Raw genomic sequence first — 22,512 nt, forward strand, 5'->3', positions numbered from 1 at the left:
GTCTTCCAAGACATGAAAGCCAGCACTTTTGCCTTTGGATCTGCCCCTGCAGGCATGCAACCCCTGGAAGGGAATGTGGCCCTTAGTCTGAAAATAGTTCCCGACCCTAACCCATCTACCCCCAATTGCATGGGATAGATCTTTCTTTGCCTGGGGCACTAGAGAGCTACTGCCAGTCACAGGTCCAGCCCTACCATTAGGCAAAGTGAGGCGGTCACCCCAGGCAGTTGGCAACCTTAGTTGGAACTGATTCTCTTGGAGATTGTTTTCTGCTAATTGCCTCCTAATTGAAGCTACCTAGCAAATGCATTTAGATGTGCTAATCGGACACTCCTGGGGGTTTCAATGTAATCAAGTCAGTGCCCATAATTGTGTTAACTAACTAGTTTGAGCTAATTGGATGAGCACTTAAGGGTGGCGAGGAGCAAGGCTCAAGCCTGCTTGCTAGCTGCTGCCTTTAATACTGGGACTCATCTCTCATAAAACCAGAACTCTGGGCCAGAACCAATGGAGCTGAATGTTGAAAGATTCAGGAGAGACAAAAGGAACAACTTTTTTACATTGTGCATAGTTGAACTACGAAATTGGCTCCCAGAAAATATAGTGGTGGCCGTCAGATTAAAGGTAAAGGGACCCCTGACCATTAGGTCCAGTCGTGGCCGACTCTGGGGTTGCGGCGCTCATTTCGCTTTACTGGCCAAGGGAGCTGGCGTACAGCTTCCGGGTCATGTGGCCAGCAGGACTAAGCCGCTTCTGGCGAACCAGAGCAGCGCACGGAAATGCCGTTCACCTTCCCACCATAGCGGTACCTATTTATCTACTTGCCCTTTGACATGCTTTTGAACTGCTAGGTTGGCAGGAGCAGGGACCGTCAGTTTAGAGGGCTTTAAAACAGGGGAAATAAACAAATTCATGGAGCATAATACTAGCCACAATAGCTATATCCTCCCTCCACTGTCAGAGGTAGCAATGTGTCTTTGAATATCCCTGAAATGCAAGCAGGGAGCATAGCTGTCAACTTACAGATTTGAAAATAAGGGACCAGCAGCCTCGGAAATAAGGGATCAGCAGCCAAAATAAGGGATTTTCCGGGCACAGGTATGTTCAACTTCTGAGCCCCTCTGAGCCAAAGGCAGAAAGCCCAGCCAGCAGCCAAATGAAGCCTCATCAATAAGGGACAGCAGCGGGACATGGCACTGGGATAAGGGACTGTCCCGCCAAATAAGGGACACTTGACAGCTATGGCAGGGAGAGTTGTTATTGTGGTCAGGTCCCACTTTAAACACATTTCAGCTGCTGATATGGATCCTAGAACAGAAAGGAGACCATCTCTGTATAGAAATGTCAGTCTTTTTATTAACTTCCCTTCTTTTTTTTTTAATTGTGTCATGTATCGTTTTTGGTTGTTGCTGCTGATTTTGAGAGAATGTACACAAAGTTGAGAAAGCCCCACTACCCCCCCAAAAAAGGAAATGAAATACACCATCTTACATAACATTTAAGAACAAGAAAACCAAAACACCAAGGCAGTTGACTGCTACGCAGAAAGTATGTGTTTGTGGTTGGCTATATACATATCTATGGAGACGAATCTATTTGCTAGGCCCTACCACACGCCAGTGTTGTTAGATTCCTTGCTCACAACTGAAAAGGAAGATTCTGAAGCATTGTGGGGGGAAAGTGTGCATATATGATATAGCAGAGGATGCAATAATATGTCCAAATGCAAGTACGAGTTTGGGTAGGGGCCCTTCCTCAACAGTATGGCGTTTTCCTGGCCTAGCAGAACGACTGGCCTCCAGATCTTTTTTTTGTTTTGTTCACTTGGTGGCCATTGGGCCTACTAAGTTACGGAGCATGTTGTCCTGGGTAACGAGAGTTAATCTGAAAACAGAGGAGGACACATCATAAAAAAGAAATGAGGACATAGAAGGTGAAAGACTGAGGCCTCAATATGAAGAGGTATTAACCGTGTGACGTCATGTGGCGTTCGGTCACCGGGGAAAGAGAAGAGGAAAGAGAGACTAACAGAAATATATCAGTGGTTAATAATAACTTATAACAACCTTCCTGTGGGTTGGGGATCACACTGTAAGGTTTAACCACTGTTGAGAAGGCTTGTTTCCAGGATGGCTTAATTCCCCTCAAGGGGATTAGTGAAGATGCAGAATGAACCAGAATATAAATGATAAAGGCAGGGAAGGAGAAGGGGATTGGCATAAGGATGCATGGGAATCTGCCTGAGGCATTTTTCTTATCAAAACCCCTCATCGTTTTTTCCCCCCTCCCTCAAACCTTCACCCTTTGCCTAGAATTCAGCTTTGGGCAAAATCTGGTGACAACCTGGAAATGGGCGAAACCCCCTCCCTGAGGAAATTCGGGGGTGCTTAGTTTTTCTCACTTCTCCAGAAATTCCTCAGATGCTTCGCTCAAAGCAGGAGCCCATGACTGTGTCTAAAGCGAAATTCTGTGGCAAATGCATTGTGCCTTATTCCGTTGATAACCCCCTGTGGTGTGCTTTTGCAAGGATTGAGGCAAAAGAGAGCTTGCACCCGAAGGTTAGGCAGAGATGGAGCACCAGCAAAATACTATCTTGCCTTCCAGAAAATTAGCATTTTCACCTATATGCAGCCAAACGGGCTGAAGTAAACAGACAATGGTGGGGTGGGGTGACCTGCAATTGGGGAAGGGAGCTAAACCATCCTTCTGAATCTCAGAGACACGTGTATATATATATATTTGATCCTTGGATTAAAAGGGGGGGAAATAGGAAAAAAATACACCTGTGCTCGAAAAACACCGAGCGGAAGAGGGTTGTCACAGCCTTTTGGGCAGTAGAAGGTACCCCTGTCTGGGGAGGTTGCATGTCTTTCTTGCCAATGTTTTGGGGGATTTTGAGGAAAACTAGAAATAGGAGGACACCTGTCTATCCAGGCCTCAAGGCATCGTATCGGGCCTAGTGACTGATGGGAGTTGGAGCTCTGTAGTTCAGGGTGAAGGTTCACCCTAAACAGAAGGCCAGGTTCCCATTAGAAAACCAGAAAATAAGCCCGGTCTGTTGTCTATCTACAGCCTTCGCATGGAGGTCTTGAAGTTGACAGTGGCGAGACTGGGTCACTCAGCAGAGTCGCCTGTGCCTCAGAAAAAAAGTATCTGCATGGTATTCAACTCAGAGTAAATCTGTCGAAATGAATGAACCTAACTTATCCAGGGTCATTAATTTCAGTGGGTCTACTCTGAGTAGCAAAGCATGGGTGTGATGGTGTTCCAAGATGCTGAACCAGCCCGTTTCTAGACTTAAAAGAGAAGAAGAGGCACCTCATAATGGGGAGGGGGCATAGTTTGTTCCCTAGGATTACCCTGCCTCAGTTTGCCTCATGGTTTTAATCTGCACACAACGTCCTAGGAGTTATTAATAATGTTAAGTCACTTAGGTGGGTGCAAATTCCCTATGCTTTGGATATACATATATGATGCGAAAGGCTCTCCATCAATATCTTAATAGGGCAGAGACTGGGCAGGAATATGCCCAAATCCCATCAGCCCCGGACTAGATGGGCTATAATGAAGTGTGTAAGAACATGGCAGGATACAAAACCAAGAGGGTTGGATGCAGGGGAGACTATCCCAGGCCTCTCTCCTCAGGACGGAGGGCTGGGATCATCGCCCCCTTTTCAGTATCCAATCACTTTTCCGAATCGCTTTTGATGATGTTCATGAGGGCGTTTTTGAGGCTGTTCTTGCTTGGGGACTTGACGGCGGGCTTGAGGCCTCCGGCCTCGAGTTGGTCCCTCTTCAGTTCCATCTCGATGGTCATGACGACCTTCTTCTCGCCCACCTTCTTCTGGGTACCTTCCCTGCCGGCTAACCGCTATTTCTTGGACCTCTTATCGCTTGCCGACTTGGTGAGGCGGCTGTGGTCCAGCATGGCGTACAGGACGGGTTGCTACGGGAGCAGAGGGAAGAATTCAGCAGGAGAGGGGAAACAGGGAGGGAAAAGAGAGTCTTGTCACCACGCAGGAAGCCAAAAAATGTGGGCCTGCTTGCCTAGGCCTGCATCCTTTTCCTCAGAGGCCAGGTGCCTTTGAGAAGCCAACAAGCTGGAGGATATCAGTGGCTACTAGCCAAGAGCGCTATGCTCTGCATCCACTGTCAGAGGCAGTAATACTTCTGCATGTGGAAGCCACAGGGAAGGAGATAACTTATTTTTCGCTCTATTAGACGCACCAGACCATAAGACACACCTATTTTTTGGAGGAGGAAAACAAGAAAAAAAATATTCTGAATCCCAGAAGCCAGAACAGCAAGAGGGATCGCTGCTTTCGCTGCGCAGCGATCCCTCTTGCTGTTCTGGCTTCTGCGAAAGCAACGCAAAGCCTCTTCAGGGCAGGGGGAACGCTGCCCTGAAGAGGCTTCGCACGGCTATCCCAGAAGCCAGAATAGCATGAGGGATCACTGCACAGCGAAAGCAATGATCCCTCTTGCTGTTCTGGCTTCTGTGATAGCTGCGCAGCCTGCATTCGCTCCATAAGACGCACACACATTTCCCCTTACTTTTTAGGAGGGGAAAAGTGTGTCTTATAGAGCGAAAAATACGGTAGTTCTTGTTTTTGAGTCCTGTTTTTGAGTTTCCCTCAGGCATCTGGTTGGCCGCTGTGAGAACAGGATGCTGAACTTGATGGGCCACTGGCCTGATCCATGAGGTTCTTACGCTCTTATCATTGGTGTTACATTGAAACATATATTTAAAGCACATGGTTTCCCACAAAAAAAAACACGGGGACTGTAGCTTACCCCTCTTGGAACTACAATTCCCAGCACCCTTAACAAACTAAGGTTCCCAGGATTGTTTTGAGGAAGCCATGCCCTTTAAATGTTTGGTGTGGTCATGGCACAGGTTTCTTAAACCAGCATAATATATTATCCCTCCCACTCATTTCCCCCCTAGACACATTTCCTCCCCCCCCTCCACTCACCTGACGGCCTCTTTTTGAAGAATCCTTGCCCAGCCTCAACTTCCCTTTCTCCATAGCACTGAAATGAAATGGAAACAGAAACAAGTCATGCCCTCTGTGCTTACTGGAATGCATGAATGGTCCCTCACATTGGATGTTTCTGTGCAAGCGAGGAAAGGGCTACACATTGCCAAAGGGAAAAAAGGAGAATTCGGGTTTTCCTAAATTTTTCACATGCTTATTTATATGCATAGATGCAGCTTTAGAAATAATTAATGTTATCTAATTAGAAATGCATCTCCCCGGAGAGGTGCAAGCCTGTGTGACCAGGGCCACATTCACACCAAACATATAAAGCGCTTTGATACCACTTCTAACATTCATAGCTTCCCCCAAAGAATTCTGGGAGCTGTAGTTCATTAAGGGAGTTGTTAGAAGACCCCTTATTCCCCCTGCAGATATAGAATTCCCATGGTACGAGGGAATGATTGTTAAACCATTCTGGGAACTGTATCTCTGCAGGGGCCCAAGGGGTCTCCTAAAAGCTCTCAGGATTTTGGGAGGGAAGCCATGAGGGAAGTGGTATTATAGTGATTTAAATGTATGGTGCAAATGTGGCTCAGGTGACTTGTGTGCTTGCCTGCTTGCTCAGGCTGCTGCTCAAGGGTTGATGGGCAGCATCAGACTTCATGTTTAGACTGGACAGTGTCAGACTTCTTCTATGAATGAGGGCACACAGCTGCCCTCAATCTCAACTGCTGAGGTCTTGCTCTCAGGGCAATTTTGGCTGTCCCCCATGCCCCTGAGGTCTGGCTGGCCTTTACCAAGGGCTAATAATAATAATTTATTATTTATACCCCACCCATCCCAAGACTTTAGTGTGGCAGGCCTTGCCCTGTGGAACTCCTTGCCAATAGAAATTTGTTCAGGAGTCATCCCTCCTCTCTCTCAGATATCTTCTGGAAACTGTACTATTTGGACAGGACTTTTGAACCTGAGATTCTCTGCCAACCAGATTTCCCTGTGATGTTTCACTTTTAAAATTGTTTTTACTGTAGCATTATGTGCTTCTAGGTTGCCTACTGCCTCACAATATTTTATAATGCGCTCTATAAGTATTTAAATAAATGGGCGTAGCAAATGTCATAGATCCCTGTGACTACAGCTCCTGACACTGTAGTGTAGGGAATGAAGCATTCTCCATGCCCTTAAAAATCTAACAAGTAAGGAGTGTATACAGCAGCCAGGGCGACACTCATGGTTTCTGCCCTTCTATGACATGTCCATCTTCCTGGATGCTTTACCTGAGTCTCCGCTGCAGAGTGGCTTGTCTCCTCAGCCAGCAATACCGGATGAGATAGGCGATCACCAACACAACAAAGACCACGAGCAGAACACCTCCAATGACAGCTCCCAACACAACACCATACCTGGTAGGTACTACGAAGCAGAAGAAGGGAGAACTTTGCTGTTAAAGATTAAAAAGACCTTGAACTGGAGCTTCCAGCCCACAAGCACTACCTGCACCTGGGATGGGGAGCCTCCAAACACCGGGGCCAAACCTGGTCCTCCTGGCCTCTCTTGGTCTGAGTTCTTTGGTTCTCTTGGGGGTCACCTGAGTCATCAGTCAGCTGACCTCACAAGAGCCAATCACTGTCCTCCAGGTCCTATAAAGCCCTGGCCACAGGGTTTTCAGACAGAGCAATATGTCTTTAGCATAAGGTCTTTGCTTAAGTTTCTGCTGCTGCCTAAGCTGCTGAGGAGAAGGGCTTTTGCATCTGCTTTGCAGGCAGCAGTTGCCAGGTTCAATTCCTAGCATCCATGCGGTGTTCTTATAACTCTAGTTTTCTGACTTCATATATTGTGTTTTAATTCCTTAGCAAGTATTCAGACTCTTTTATACGCATTCATATCTCTCCTGGATGCCCCCTAACTCTATCCCAACCCTGGGCCAACTCCTAACTTAAAAGTGGGGAACTTATGTTGCAGTACTCCATCAGCCCCAGCCACCAAGGAATTATGGGAGTTGTAGTCCAGCTACATTTGGTGCCTCTTAGGTTGCATCCTGCCTACAACATCTTCCTCCTCACACTTCTCTCAGACTTAAAGATGACGGGGTCATCTTGGATCTACCATCTGAGAGAGAAAAGGCAAGCATGGTTGCCCTTGCATTCTCTAGATTAGTCATTCTGGAACTAGAAACTTTTCTACCCAAGCTTTGTACTTCCTATCATAAGCAGCTGTGTTATTTTCTTACCCTACAAGGATCTCTGTGTATGTGAGCGCAGCAGGTAAAGTCTGCTCTCTTAACCAGATTCACAAGCTGTGCTCTGCATACCAATATGAGCAGACCTTTCACCTGGAAGGGAAACCTTACCATTTTCAAAGACGTAGAGCAAGACCTGAGACGACTTCCCCACGATGTCAGGGGGGTTCTTGACATCACATGTGTAGGTGCCGTTGTCTATGTAATCCAGGTTATGGATGACGATGGAACCATCTTTCCAGCGAGGGTTGCCAATCCACTCAATGCGCTCCTTGAAGCGTCCAATGTCATCTATGTAAGGTTGGCCTTTGGCATAGTGGAATATCTAAGGTGGGATGAGATACGGTCAGGAGGTGTGGATGTGCCCTTGAGGAACGGATGCAGCTCAGTGATAGAATGGCTGCTTTGCATTCAGAAGGTCCCAGCTCTCCAGGTAAGGCTGGGAAGGACTCCTGAAGCCTGAAGCCCTGCCAGTTAGATCATAGCTATAGCATATATTTAAAACACTCTGATGCTGATTTAACAGATATGGCTCCCCCCTTCCAAAAGAATCCTGGGAACTGTCATTTTTTTAAGGGTGCTGGGAACTGTAGCTCTGTGAGGGGGGGTGTCTCCTGACAACTCTCAGCACCCATGGCAAACTACATGTCATAAATTGCATCAGGGTGCTTCATTGGAAGCAATTCATAACACTAATAAGAACAACAGTAAATTGTGCATAAGATGCAGTACTGGTAAACCTAACATACAAAAATGCAATATATTAATGAAAATTGCAGTGCAAAAATGTGCCGGGGAAATTGTGGACAAGCATGTATGTTAAGAGTGGGAAAATAAGAAACAGAAAAACTGAAAAAGAGAGCTTTGCTCATCTCTAAACATGATGACACAGGAGGGAGAGGAAGATGGGATTTCAGGGCCCCTGTCAGACCACAAATGTTTAGCTCCTCTCCTTTCATCTTCCTATTCCGTCTGGCCATTACAATAATTCTGTATTTAGGATTTAGTGCCTGGGTTTGCTCTTTTTCCCTCCTCCTTCTCATTCCCTTTTTCTTCGTAGATCGTAGATCTATGGGCAGTGACAGTCTTACACCAATATTTTGGTTCTCCCTTCACCACCTTTTATTTTTATTGGAAATGTTCAGCAATACACAACATGGGAATATATGCATGTATATAATGCCGTGATAATCTAATTTGTTGAGTATATGGTGTATATAATCAAAAGGCATAAGGGGAAAGAGCTTATCTCTTACAGTCCCTAACAAAATGTACAGGACAACATTATCTTGAACTTTGTTGCAAAAATAATTACTAAAAAGGCACTTTCTCTCTCTCTCTCTCTCTCTCTCTCTCTCTCTCTCTCTCTCTCTCCAATTGATTGTTGTGTTGTATTCCTTCTTGCATCCTTACTGGATTAGTCCGTTTCCATTTTTAAGCTATCACTGATATTTGCAAGTTCCAGGGGGCTTCTCCCTCTTAAACTGAAGAGCAAAATGAATGAGCTAAAAATGCTTCAGATAAATGCTTCAAATGCTTACCGAAACAGAGTCTCTGCCATTTTCTGGCTGAAAATGCCAAGTGATGGAGATGTCATCGGAGATCCATTCCCTAGACCAAAAGGAGCAGGAAAGCGTAACTTTGGAGCCCACTGTGCCATGGACTTCTCGGTCTGTGTAAACGTGGATGGCCAAAGTTGGAGTTAGCACTGCAAAGGAGAGAAAATAAGAGACATGTATCGTGCTCTTTCCCTGTCATTCGTCCTCCCTTCCCACCCCTTTTTCCTTTTGTGCCATGTCTTTTAGATTGTAAACACAATGGCAGGGACTGCTTTACCACTGACATTTGTAAGCTGCTTTGGGAGCCTCTCCTCTTCATTTCAGCTAAGTGTTTTAGTTGTTTTAAATTATTTTTAATTGTGTTTTCATTTTGTAACCCACCCTGGGACCTTAAGGTGAAGGGCAGGTAATTATTATTATTATTATTATTATTATTATTATTAATAATAATAATAATATTAATGGCTACATACACACTAGGTATGGGGAACATTTGGCCATCCAGGTGTTGCTGAAGTACAACTCCTTACAGTCCTAGCAAGCATGGCCAATGGCCAGGGATGATGGTAGCTGAGAGTATAGACTATTATCTTCCTTTCGTGTCATAGATTTTTAGGTGGAAAGGGCAGGAGACATAGCTGTTTAAGACACACTGAGATCCTTTGTTTTGGCCTTAAGAGCAATATAAAAATGCTTTAAATAAATATAACTTAAATTAAACAACCAGGGAACTTCACTGCCAGCTAAATAACAAATTAAAGAGTAAGGTAATATATATTTCCAAAAACATTCTTGAATATCTTTGACTGTGGTCCTCTACTCATTCATTGAGCAAAAACAAAACAAAACTCTGTTGTACTTGTACAACCATATAAAGCAGAGAGAACAATTATAAGAACAGATGAAAAGTAAAATTAAAAAAACAAAACTATAAAATACGCACATAGACTGAGTGTAGTTGCATATGGGTTAAAGTCCAAGTAAAAACTATCAGTGTGTCAGATTATTAGAGCTGCCATACAACCGGATTTTCCTGGACATTACTGGGATTTCAAAGTTGGAAGTGATGTGTATTTTAGTGTATTTTTGGTTTCTGTGGAAGCCGCCCAGAGTGGCTGGGGAAACCCAGCCAGATGGGCGGGGTACAAATAATAATTGATGATGATGATGATGATGATGATGATGATGTCTGGGGGGAATTTCCGGAAGGCAGCAGCTTGTCCTGAATCTTACTTTTTACTTTTTGAAATATGGCAGCTCTATGATTATCAAGTGTCATTCCAGATTTGCCAGGCTTGTGACATAGGTTGTCTTTAAAACAATGGTTTTGCTATATATTATGCCATAAAAGAATGCCAAAGCATATAATAAGTGTCTGGAGGTTCTAGTCCTGGTTGAAATCTCAAGTTATGCATAATTTTCTCCATTATAGCTATATTTCAGAGTGAGTGATTCCTTGACAAACTGCAGTCATGTGGTTTAAATGTGTGGTGCAGATGAGAGCACAGAGAGAGCCTGGTTTCATCAAAACTTTTCCTAGCAACTGATATTTTCCCTTCTTGTAAGGAAAGTCATTTTCTACCCAAGACCAGTCAAATTATTTTTGTATCAGAGCCAGTAAGGGACTTGTCCCCCACCCTAGCAGTAAAAAACAACAACCACACACCAATAATAATGAATACAATACCCACTAATATTTTGCCATCTTTTCATGACATTTGAAATCAGCCGTCACCAGTGAGTTCACTGTCCCTAATGGTAGGACCGGCCCTCTTAAATCACTGCAGAAACAAGGTGACCTGGAGAGATGCCCAGGGATGTCATATGCTTCCTCTGGCCTGGAGTGTGAGAGGCAGACCTACGTGGGGTAGTGGAGGTGTACACAGCTCCCTTGTTTGGAAGGAAGAATATGCAAGGCTCTGACTCATGAGACTGGCCCAGTGTGACCGCTCTCTGTAAGACTTTGTTCCTGTCTCCACACCCCCTCACCCATCCATCTGTAGTGTAGGAGGTTCCTTCTGCAGAACCTTGCTGTGGTCCACCATCGCCACCGAAAGGGGCTGTGGAACATTGCTGATCTACCCAGAAGCCTCCAGGGCGACATTTGGAATCAAAGAGGGCATTGTACGCCACACAATCCCGTCTTTTTGTCGTTCCACCCCCGGGAACAAATTCCAACATGTCGGGCAATTTCCCTGAGCCAGGAGATTTTGTCCCCGTTCTTTTTCTTCTCTCTGGCATGGCCAATAAAACAGGCCTGCATATTGTGCGGACGCATCCGATCCGAGCCAAGGCATTTTGCTGCCTGAGGCAAAGGGGCGAGATGGCTCCTCTCTCTCTCTTTCCATGTACTGATCCTGGCTGGAAGGGGAGTTCAATCTTAGGGCACTTTCTGACTGTCGCTATTTTAGGAGTGGGATTTCAATCACAGACCAGCGAGTTCATGTCACACAGTTATCGTTGACTGGCAGACCTTGCGCCATTGACCTGCTTCCCTCAAAAATTGGACATTCTACCATAAGGAAAGTGAGCAGGAAAAGGCGGGACAACACTTGCTTTTGGCACAACGCCCTTCACAAACAACTCAGGACAGATGCTCGATGGACAGGTCGTTCAAAAGAGCCTATGTTTTGACAGAGGTGGAGGTACAATGTTTTCCACCAAATCTGCCACCCCCTCAGGGCAGTTGGGGAAATTCAGGAAATTCTTACTTACTTCCTGAAATGGCCATCTGACTCCACCTGGTCGTGGAGCCATCCCTGCAACACACCAAACCAAACACAGGCCGTCAGCCTTGAGTATTACGGCCTGACAGGCTTCCTGGTGGGTTTTGTGTTCTGTTTTGTTTTTGCAGTCCCAGGCAGGCAGGATAGAAATAATTATCAAGAGAGCCTAGCAGACCACTGTACACAGCTTGTGTGTTTGTTGCATTTTCCTTGGAGGCCTGTAATTTGGAGTTAACTTTACACTGTGTAAGGGATGCAGGTGGCGCTGTGGGTTAAACCACAGAGCCTAGGACTTGCTGATCAGAAGGTCGGCGGTTTGAATCCCCGCGACGGGGTGAGCTCCCGTTGCTCAGTCCCTGCTCCTGCCAACCTAGCAGTTTGAAAGCACGTCAAAGTGCAAGTAGATAAATAGGTACCACTCCGGCGGGAAGGGAAACAGCGTTTCCGTCCGCTGCTCTGGTTCACCAGAAGCAGTTTAGTCATGCTGGCCACATGACCCGGAAGCTGTACGCCGGCTCCCTCAGCCTATAGAGGAAGATGAGTGCCGCAACCCCAGAGTCGGCCACGACTAAGGGTCAGGGGTCCCTTTACACTGTGTAGAGAAATACAGTGGTACCTTGGTGGTTGAACACCTTAGTTGTCGAACAAATCGGCTCCCGAATGTTGTAAACCCGGAAGTGAGTGTTCTGGTTTGCAAAATTTTTTGGAAGCCAAATGTCCAACGCAGCTTCCAGAAGCCAGGCCTTGATTTTCGAACCGTTTCAGGAGTCAAATGGACTTCCGGAATGGATTAAATTCGAGAACCAAGGTATGACTGTACTTTCCTTTGTATTGAACTTACTGCTGCTCAGGATTTTACTGAAAGCAAAACTTTCCTGCAACTTGTATGCAAGGAAAACGTAGTTGCTTATTTCCTAAAACCAAGCTGGAAACGGCTGACTCCAAAATTTCATTGGGTACGGTCCATAAAACTCTGTCTCTTTACAAATACTGCATTAAACTGGCATGGGTTGGGGAACCCATAAATTTGGCAAAGCTTAATGACTCAGCAACTATAATTTTGGTGGGAACTTGTTTGGATTGTTGTGGTACCTTTCCAAATGGCCTTGCTTTAAAATGCACAATAAATTTTGTAAAAAAGCAACAAGAAGTAAAGTGAAATAAAGCCCCTAATTCTACATTTTGAAATTATTTGCACAACATGTCTCGATTGGCACATCCCAGATGGTATAATTAAGAAGCCCGTAATTGCTATGCTTAGAATACTGAATCTAGAAAGATAAGGGTATTTCTACAAAATAGTCCTGGGGTGCATACACACCATACATTGAAAGCATACCCACCTCACTCCCAAATAAGCTTTATTTCCCAATTTATTTTTTATGGCTTTTTAACAGAATGGGATTGCAAAAGCAGAAGCTAGCCATATCTAGTGTTTCCATATAGTAAGTAAGTAAGTAAGTAAGTAAGTAAGTAAGTAAATACAGAAGTTGTACGCGGCATATCCACTAAAGAAGAAAGAAGCAAAAAATACAAAAGGGCTAGATTAGAAATTGAAACTTGCATGGTATTAGTAGGTAAATTGAGGACCAAGTTCCCAGTATTTCCACAGAAATGCATAATGCACAGTTCCACAGTTGCATTATGCATTTCTTGTTGCTCTGTCCCAGCTCCTGCCAACCTAGCAGTTCGAAAGCACGCCAGTGCAAGTAGATAAATAGGTACCGCTGTGGCGGGAAGGTAAACGGCGTTTCCGTGCGCTCTGGCTTCCGTCACAGTGTCCCGTTGCACCAGAAGCGGTTTAGTCATGCTGGCCACATGACCCGAAAAGCTGTCTGTCGACAAACGCCGGCTCCCTTGGCCTGAAAGCGAGATGAGCACCACAACCCCATAGTCGCCTTTGACGGGACTTTAACGTACAGGGGTCCTTCACCTTTACCTTTACCTTTTACATTCTTGCACAGTTGCCGCTTCCACAGTTGGAGGCAGCAATGCTTCTGAATTGCTCCGGAAACTACAGGAGGGGAGAGTTGCCCTTGTGCTCGGGTCCTGCTTGCGGGTTTTCCACAGGCATCTGGTTGGCCACTGTGAAAACAGGATGCTGGACTAGTTGGGCCATTGGCCTGATCCACCAGGCTCTGCTTATCTTCATAACGTTTTGGGATATTTGATTTGTAAGATTCATTCATCAAATGGGTTAGAATGACCAGCAGAGAGCCACAAAGTCTTATGGGTCAGCCTCATTTCTCTCTGTCTTTAGACAGTACTTTAACTTTTCTGATACTGCTATGAATAAAAGCGCCCCCACTCAAAGCATCTTGGGTACTGTAGTTTGCCCCTCACAGAACTACAGTTCCCAGCTTCCTTAACAAACTGTGGTTCCCAGGATTCTTTGTTGGGAGAAATGTGCTGTAAATGTCCTTTAACTGCACAGTTCGTACAATGACACACATTCTCATGTTCTTATTGCCTTGGAAAACTTATGCAGAAGGTGCAGAACAGAAATATATTAAATAAATACACTCCCTCCCTCAGATATTAACATTCTTACCAGTATTTCTCCTTGGTAAGGAAAGATGAACTTTACAAAATTGTCTAGTGCGCCTTAACTACTATACCTTATTTTTTGCTCTTTTCCCCTCCTAAAAAGTAAGGGGAAATGTGTGTGCGTCTTATGGAGCGAATGCAGGCTGCGCAGCTATCCCAGAAGCCAGAACAGGAAGAGGGATCGCTGCTTTCGCTGCGCTGCAATCCCTCTTGCTGTTCTCGCTTCTGAGATTCAGAATATTTTTTTTCTTGTTTTCCTCTTCCAAAAACTAGGTGCGTCTTATGGTCTGGTGCGTCTTCTAGAGCAAAAAATACGGTATTTTTAAAGTTGCTAGTAGAGATATTTGCAGATTTCTCACCCTGTACAGGGGATATGGAGTGTACAGTAGTCCAAAACTGTTATATTGCATATACTAGATGGAAACTAGTGTACCTGTGGCCCAAGACATACTTTCTTACTGGGGGTGGTATGTCAATTTGAAGCACATGTCTTTCTGACAAAGAGTCCTGGAAACTGTGGTTTGCTAAGGCTGCTGGGAACTGTAGCTCTGTAAAAGCTAAATTTCAGTTCCTAGGATTCTTTGGGGGAAGTCACGTGCTTTATATGGGCAGGGTGTATATAGCCATATGCAATCTGAAAAAGGAGGCATTTTATGTCTCTCTGTAGAATGGGTAACAGCACCATCCTATACAGTGGTACCTCAGGTTACAGACGCTTCAAGTTACAGATTCCGCTAACCCAGAAATAGTACCTCGGGTTAAGAACTTTGCTTCAAGATGAGAACAGAAATCATGCTCCGGTGGCACGGCAGCAGCGGGAGGCCCCATTAGCTAAAGTGGTGCTTCAGGTTAAGAACAGTTTCAGGTTAAGAACGGACCTCCAGAACGAATTAAGTTCTTAACCCAAGGTACCACTGTATATGTCTACCTACCTGAAATTTTTATTGAAATTTTTACAGTGAGTGAAAATGAATAAGGAAAAGAAAAACAAAAGAGGAAAAAAATGAAAAGGGGGGAAAATACATAAAAACAAAAGAAAGCTGAGGAAAACAACAATAATGAAATAACAATAAAATGTAATTAAGTTTGCAGAACTATGCAGTATATATGTAAGCAGATAGACTTATTATTTCCCAGTTGTTGTTGTTGTTAGTCTTTATATCCCACCTTTCTTCCAAGCTGGGAGTCAAGGGAAAGTCTGCCATTATGCAACCTGATCTTTACATCCAACAACACAATCAGAAGTCAGGACATGGAATTTTGGAGACCAGCCTGACACCTTCCTGTCTGGCTCAATGCAGGGACTGCTTATAGCTGCAGCCTCCAAGATGGTCCCTCCAGAGTCCTTCCCTGCCTCTTCCCACCTCGAAATTAGACTGGAAAAAAGTGTTCTATTGTAACCAATAGCTATTGTAGATTGGATGCCCTCAATGGTAGCTACTGAACCTTTGGGACTTTCAGGGCAGAAAGCAGGGAGCCCAACAGTAGGTGGCGCCAGAGCCAATGGCAGGCAGAGATTGCTAATTCTAGGCAGTCTACACATTGCCACTTAACTCTATTTCCAGCGCACTCACACTCCTAGCCTTCCAAAGCTGCTGACATGTGACGTTTGCCACAAATCCATATCGAGCCTGTTGTTTCCCGGGAAGTACTGTCGCTTGATGCATTTCCCCTCTCAAACCCTTTTCCCGGCCAAGCAGCTGCCCGAGTCCTTGCAGTGCAGCTGCCAGTCAGTGTAGACAATATTGGGCTAGATGGAGAAAGAATCCAACTCGGGAAAAGGCAAGCTTCTTATGTCCCCTTGATCTCTCACATCCCCATTCTGAAGGTGGCAAGGCTACCGCTTGGCATGCAGGAGGTCCCAGTCCTCAGCATCTCCACATTGGACCGGGAAAGACTCCCTGCACGAAAGCTGTTGCCAGTCAGTGCAGACAGTAATGAGCAAAATGGACCAGGACAAGCCAGCTTCCTATACAGTGGTACCTCAGGTTACATACGCTTCAGGTTACAGACTCCGCTAACCCAGAAATAGTGCTTCAGGTTAAGAACTTTGCTTCAGGATGAGAACAGAAATCGGGTTCCGGCGCCGCGGCAGCAGCAGGAGGCCCCATTAGCTAAAGTGGTGCTTCAGGTTAAGAACAGTTTCAGGTTAAGTACGGACCTCTGGAACGAATTAAGTACTTAACCTGAGGTACCACTGTATTTCTGTTAATGTCTGCGTACCCCATACATTTAAAGCACACACATACACAAATATGCAAGAATTCTGGAAACTAGTTTGTTACGGGTGCTGGGAATTTAAACTCTGTGAGCGGTAAACTACAATTCCCAGGATTAGGATTCCTCTCTCACATTTTCTGTTTCTTGATTCCACTGCTGTGTTTTGACTGCATTGTGTTGTATGTTTTTCTAATTTCCTTATTTTTAAATTTTCATAACTGTAAACCACATTGGGGGGTTGGGGTGGCAGGAGAGGCACATTCCCAATGAACCAAAGGGCATGATATTGCATTTTATGAAATAAAAAGTCCTAGGGGCCTTCTGCACACCCTCGTCACCCTGCAAAGACTTGCTCAGGCAGCAAAAAAAAGAGGGGCATTCTTAGAGATCCATCCAACTGGAGATTGGGAAAAAACGAGAAAGCATGGGAGGCCACGATCACATATAAATTGAACTTGTCAGTAAGGTTTCCAGGTTAGGAGCACCTGGTGGTTTCAGGGTTCAGCCCTGAGACCTAGGGATGGCTTCTGGTGATGTCACAGGGGCAGGCCCTGGAGACGGAGGTTAATTGGGAAAGGGGAGCAAAGGAGGATAGACCCCCCCCCCACAGCAGAGTCTCTGCTATTATTTGCAACCTTCTGGGCTGAAGCTTGCAAGCTGCATGCACAGTGCAAACATGTTTTATTATTAAAGGCACGCCACTCTCACACACCTGGAGATTCAGTCTCTGCACCTGCCACATGGAGGAGGCCAGGCAACCCTGGAGACTTCAGGTCAGACATGGAAGTCTGGCCATCCTCCTTGTCAGGAGGTCGGGGACAGTTAAAGGACATGTATTTCCTAATGGCTTGCTTTGATTGCATTCCCTCCCTCATGCTCACACTATCGATTTTCCAAAAGAGAATGGAAAGAGGTCCCAGAGCAATATAAAATGCATCGCTTTGTTCTTCTAACACACCTCTCAGCTGAGATGGAAGCAATTTAAGTTACGACTGCAATAGGTCTTTGTGGCTGTTTTAAAAAAAGAAGGAAAACGATTGGTATTTGGGCAATTTTTGTCCCTGTGCCAAATCACAGAATTGTAGAATTGTAAAGTTGGAAGGGACCACGAGGGTCATCCAGGCCAACCTTCTGCAACACAGGAATATCCCACCTCGTCTATCCACCCTGAAAACAAATCAGGGTGTTTGTTCAATGAACAGGTAATTTGAAAGCACCTTGGGATTTTAGGCTTCTAAGTATAAATAGCTACAAAACATATAACCCTAACTCTGAGGAATACCATCTAATTAGACTTCAATTTGATTTTGACCTGTTTTTAGGAGGTATTTTAATTATTGTTTGATTTTATACTAATGTTATATATCTGATGTTAGCTGCCCTGAGCCCGACTTTGGCCAGGAAGGGCAGGATAGAAATAAAATATATCATCATCATCATCATCATCATTATTATTATTATTATTATTATTATTATTATTATTATTATATCTCATGCTAATACTGAGTCACCATCCTGGACTTCCAGGGATGCCAAAGTTGCAGCATCCAAAATCACAGGGCTGGGTAGGATCCAGAAAGCCACTATTGTCAACTCCTTTCCTAGATAACAAAATCATCTCTGGATCACTCCAGCACCCCACCATTGCTGCCCAGATCAAACCACATTATAGACTACCACTATGAGGCACAAGTAACAATAATTATAGGGCACCCAGACCAGGATTCCACTCCCTTACCCCCCCCCCCCAAAAAAGAAAAGATGGACAGTAGATTCAGGATAGATATAATACATAATTCGCTTGTGGAACTCTTTGCAACATGATTATGTTTATTGGTTGGTATCCAGCTAAGTTCCTACTCAGATTAGACCTAGTAAAACCAATTACGTTAGTCATGGTCATTGATTTCAATGGGTCTACTTTAAGTTGGGTTAAGTTATTATCATTGGGCTGTATCTAAGTCCTGCTCAGAGCAACCCCACTGAAATGAATGAGTTTTAGTTAGTTAGTCAGTCAGTTCACTTCAATGAGTCTACTTTGAGGACTAGTATTGGATGAAACCTATTACTTTTGCTGTTACACACATTACTGTTTTAGTTACAGATTACATCAAGATAAAAATATATGCTGAAAATCACTTAAATATTTTTCCCCCAAGTGCCGCAAACATTTTCAACAACAGAAAAAAAAATAAATGAAAAGGATTAGAGAAAATCACAGAGAATACACAGATCTGCTTAGCATGATAGCTAAATAGGTACAGAATCAGAATTAGCAGGAACAATTACAGCTAATGGTGAAACCTCCAGGTTCAGGGACAGTCTACCTCTGAATAGCATGTGTGAGGGGGGAAGAAGGGAAAGCCATTGCCTGAATGCCCTTCCATGGTCACATCTGGCTGGCTGCTCCTGGGAGGAGGGTGATGAACCCTTCATCCAGATGTTGTTATCAGCAGCTCTCATCAGCCCCAGCAAGCATGGCTGATGGTCAGGAATGATGAGTGTTGTACTCCAACATCATCTGCAGAACCCCAGGCTCCCCATTTCTGAGCTGCGTGAACCGACAAGGCAGCCCCTATGTACGTAAGGAGCGACTAATCTGCACAATAGCCACAGTGGAATTTGAACTCAAGTCCAGCGGTCCACACTAAATTAAATCACAATCATGGGGGGCAGGCCCCTTGCGATAGCAAAATGGAGCCTCCTCACTCACGAGCAGTCTACCTCTGAACGCCTCGTCATTTGAGTTCTCCAACTTCTCCCTCCTTTTCCCATGGGTATTAAGAGGAGTCGCGAAGGGGACTGCCCAATATCTCTGAATATGTAAAAGACTTGTTGTCCGTTGCTCAGTCCCTGGGAGTGTCCCGATGCCTGCTGCCCTGGAGAGACTCTGCCAGCCAGTGCAGACCGCACTGAGCTAGATGGAACAGTGTTTTGGCTCGCTATAAGGCAACCGCCTTCCTATGTTTCCTAACAAGCGGCAAACGCTCCTTTGCTGGAGGTACAGAAGCAGTGGTCCAGCGGCCACCTGCCAGAGACACTTCACCCCTGCATCGATCTGCTGGGGTCAGACTAGATGACCCCCAGGACCCCTTCCCATCGAAACACCGACTTACCCATTGTCGAAACCAGCACCGTGAGCAGAAGAAGGGCTCTCTCCCTCCCTGAGCTGCCTGGGGTCCCCATGGCTTTCCCCCCCTCTTCTTTCTTTTTTTTTGGTTACTGTACAATCCCTACAGCCACATGGAGGGGAAGAGTTGGCGATGGCGGAGACGGCGGTTCCTTGGCGATGGGTGCCTCGGAGGGTGGCACCCTTGGTTTAAGAACCTGGCCGGCCCGGGAAGGATGCCGTCTCGGCAGAAACGCCGAGCCAATGGGAGCCTGGCATTCGGTTTCGTGGGGTGGGGTGGGGTGCTTTGGAGCCAAGAAGGGGGAAGAACAAGCCAGAGCGGAACAAAAGTGAAAAGGGGGCATTTATGCCCGCTGGCTCGTTAAATGTTGCTCTACACGCTCCGGCGACATAGCTGGGCAAAAGAGCGGCCATTGTCAAGCCGCATTCTCGGCTGAGGTGTAGGCGATGTCACGGCCTCCAGAAGGAATGCCAGAGGAGATGAAGCCTCAGGGCAAGAGCGGTGGAACAGCCTGGTCCAAGGCCTGCATCCCTCTCTTCAGCCTCCCAATGGGTCGTCGTTATTATTCTCCTTAATATGGATTAAATTTATTGGTCATCTTTTTAACTGAAGCGGTTTACAGTGGTACCTCGGGTTAAGAACTTACTGTACAGTGGTACCTCGGGTTACATACACTTCAGATTACATACGCTTCAGGTTACAGACGCTTCAGGTTACAGACTCGGCCAACCCAGAAATATCACCTCAGGTTAAGAACTTTGCTTCAGGATGAGAACAGAAATCGTGCTCCGGCGGTGCGGCGGCAGCAGGAGGCCCCATTAGCTAAAGTGGTACCTCAGGTTAAGAACAGTTTCAGGTTAAGAACAGACCTCCAGAACGAATTAAGTTCTTAACCCGAGGTACCACTGTAATTCGTCCTGAAGGTCCGTTCTTAACCTGAAACTGTTCTTAACCTGAGGTACCACTTTAGCTAATGGGGCCTCCTGCTGTTACCGCGCCGCTGCTGAGCAATTTCTGTTCTCATCCTGAAGCAAAGTTCTTAACCCAAGGTACTATTTCTGGGTTAGCGGAGTTTGTAACCTGAAGCGTCTGTAACCTGAAGCATCTGTAACCCAAGGTAGCACTGTACAATGTGTAAAACAAATGAACAAGACAAACGAAAAAGACAAAGACAACCCTATTTTTAAACGGCAAGTTTAAAACATGCCCACCCACTCAAAGACGCCACAGACGATTACAAACCGAAGGCCTGGCACAAAACAACATCCCCTCCAGCATTTCTCTGATTAAAATAGCGACATCCTAAGGGAAAGCAGGACATTCTGCGATCAAATCAGAAACTGGGATGGCTTCTGTAAATACGGGACAGTCCTGGGAAAATAGGGACACTTGGAGGGTCTGAATTAAAGGTTTTTCTGCGCACCTAAAGGCGTCTAATGACGGCACCAGGCAAACCTCCCTGGAGAGGCCATTGCATAGGCAGGGAGCCACCACAGAAAAGGCCCGTTCTCATGTTGTCACCCTCCAAACCTCTCACGGAGGAGGCACACAAAGAAGGGCCTCAGATGATGAGGTCTGGGTCAGTTCATATGGGATGGGGCGGTCTCTGAGGTTTTGGGAGACCTGAGCCACATAGGTCAAAACCAGCCCTTTGAACTGGGCCTGGAAACTGGCAGCCAGTGCAGTCTAGCCATGAATGGTGTTGATTCTACAACACAGTTTGCTGAGGAGAGCAGCAGTGAGGGCTTGGATTATTCACCCTGAGGGCCACATTCCCTTGTGCGGGGCCACATGTCCACTGGTGGGTGGAGCCAGAGGCAGAACTGGGTGGAGCAGCAAATGCAAAATTTACATTAAATATACTGTAATAACAATAATTTAGTATTTATGCAGTCTAGCTTCTAACATAATAATACCGCAGCAAAAAGTCAAACACTAATAACTTCATGATACAGGGCTGCCTTCGGACATCTTCAGAAAGTTGTGCAGTTGTCCATCTGATTGATATCTGCTTGACATTGATCTGTTTGACATTTGTTCAGCAGTTACTTCAAAATTAATCCCACAAAATTCGGCTAGTTTTGGCACATGCTCACCCACCCACCTGCTTTCCCAGGGCCCTTTTAAGACACGTTTAAAATACACCCCACAAAAATCCTGAGAGCTGGAGTATATCCCCAAAGAGAGATACAATTCCCAGAACCCATAACAAACTACAGTTCCCAGGATTCTTTGGAGAGGTGGAATATGCTTTAAATATATGGTGTTTACAGCGGTCCTGGAAGCTTTTAGACTTTTATTGTGGGGAAGATAAATGGGTGGGGGCTCACCAGGACAGGCTCAACCCTGAAGCACATGATCACTCCCTCCTTCCAGATCCCTCAAAGCCTGGATCCTGAGCCGTGCTTTCCGTGTGATCTGGATCCCTTGCCTGTGCTTGTAGGCACAACATTCCACAAAGCTGGGGCGACTGAGTTTGGGCTGACAAAGGAAACTTTGATTTTTTTATCCAGCTGGGCTAAGCAGTCCAAAGTGGGCGGTTCGGAGGTCGGAGGCTCGGTGCTGCAATGAGGACTGCTGGGTCCAAGGCAGGACACCAGAAAGGCAAGGGAACGAGACAGGCTAGGAACGTTGGAAGCTGCCTTTATACAGAGTCAAACCATTGCTCCATTTAGCTCAGTATTTTCTATACACTGATATGCCGTGGTTTTCCAGGATTTCCATTAGAGATCTCTCCTAACCCTACCTAGAGATGCTGGGGATTGAACCTTTTGCATGCTCCCCTGAGCCCTGGCTACAAGAACAATGGTATCCCAGCCTGCAGGGGGTGTTTACGGCAAACCACAGTTCCCTGGATTCTTGCTTAGAGCGTTTAGCCTCAGAATGTCCATGATCTTGGAGGGCAGGTGGGGGCTTGTCACCTCTCCCTTCTCCCCCTTGATGGAGAAAACTGGGATGAAAGTTGTAAAAATTGACTAAAGATGCAGCACTATTTGGTGAAACAGTGGAATTATTCAACCTGGGGTGTCAGCATAGCAATACAGTGGTACCTCGGGTTACAGATGCTTCAGGTTACAGACTCCGCTAACCCAGAAATAGTACCTCAGG

The 22,512-nt window shown here is 45.6% G+C and overlaps 1 protein-coding gene across 1 annotated transcript; it reads right to left on the reverse strand.

The window, feature by feature from the left end:
• Positions 1-1,338: 1,338 nt before the first annotated feature.
• MPZ (myelin protein zero) lies at positions 1,339-19,723 on the reverse strand. The gene is made up of 6 exons (XM_083591582.1): positions 19,390-19,723; positions 8,763-8,929; positions 7,333-7,546; positions 6,260-6,395; positions 4,977-5,034; positions 1,339-3,946 (listed from the first exon to the last, which is right to left on the reverse strand). Exons 1-6 carry the CDS (start codon positions 19,457-19,459, stop codon positions 3,872-3,874), a joined length of 720 nt encoding a protein of 239 aa, XP_083447708.1. The 5' UTR covers positions 19,460-19,723; the 3' UTR covers positions 1,339-3,871.
• Between the last annotated feature and the right edge of the window lie 2,789 nt (positions 19,724-22,512).

Source organism: Podarcis filfolensis (genome assembly GCF_964270895.1).
Source record: "Podarcis filfolensis genome assembly, chromosome: 16".
Lineage (NCBI taxonomy): Eukaryota > Metazoa > Chordata > Lepidosauria > Squamata > Lacertidae > Podarcis > Podarcis filfolensis.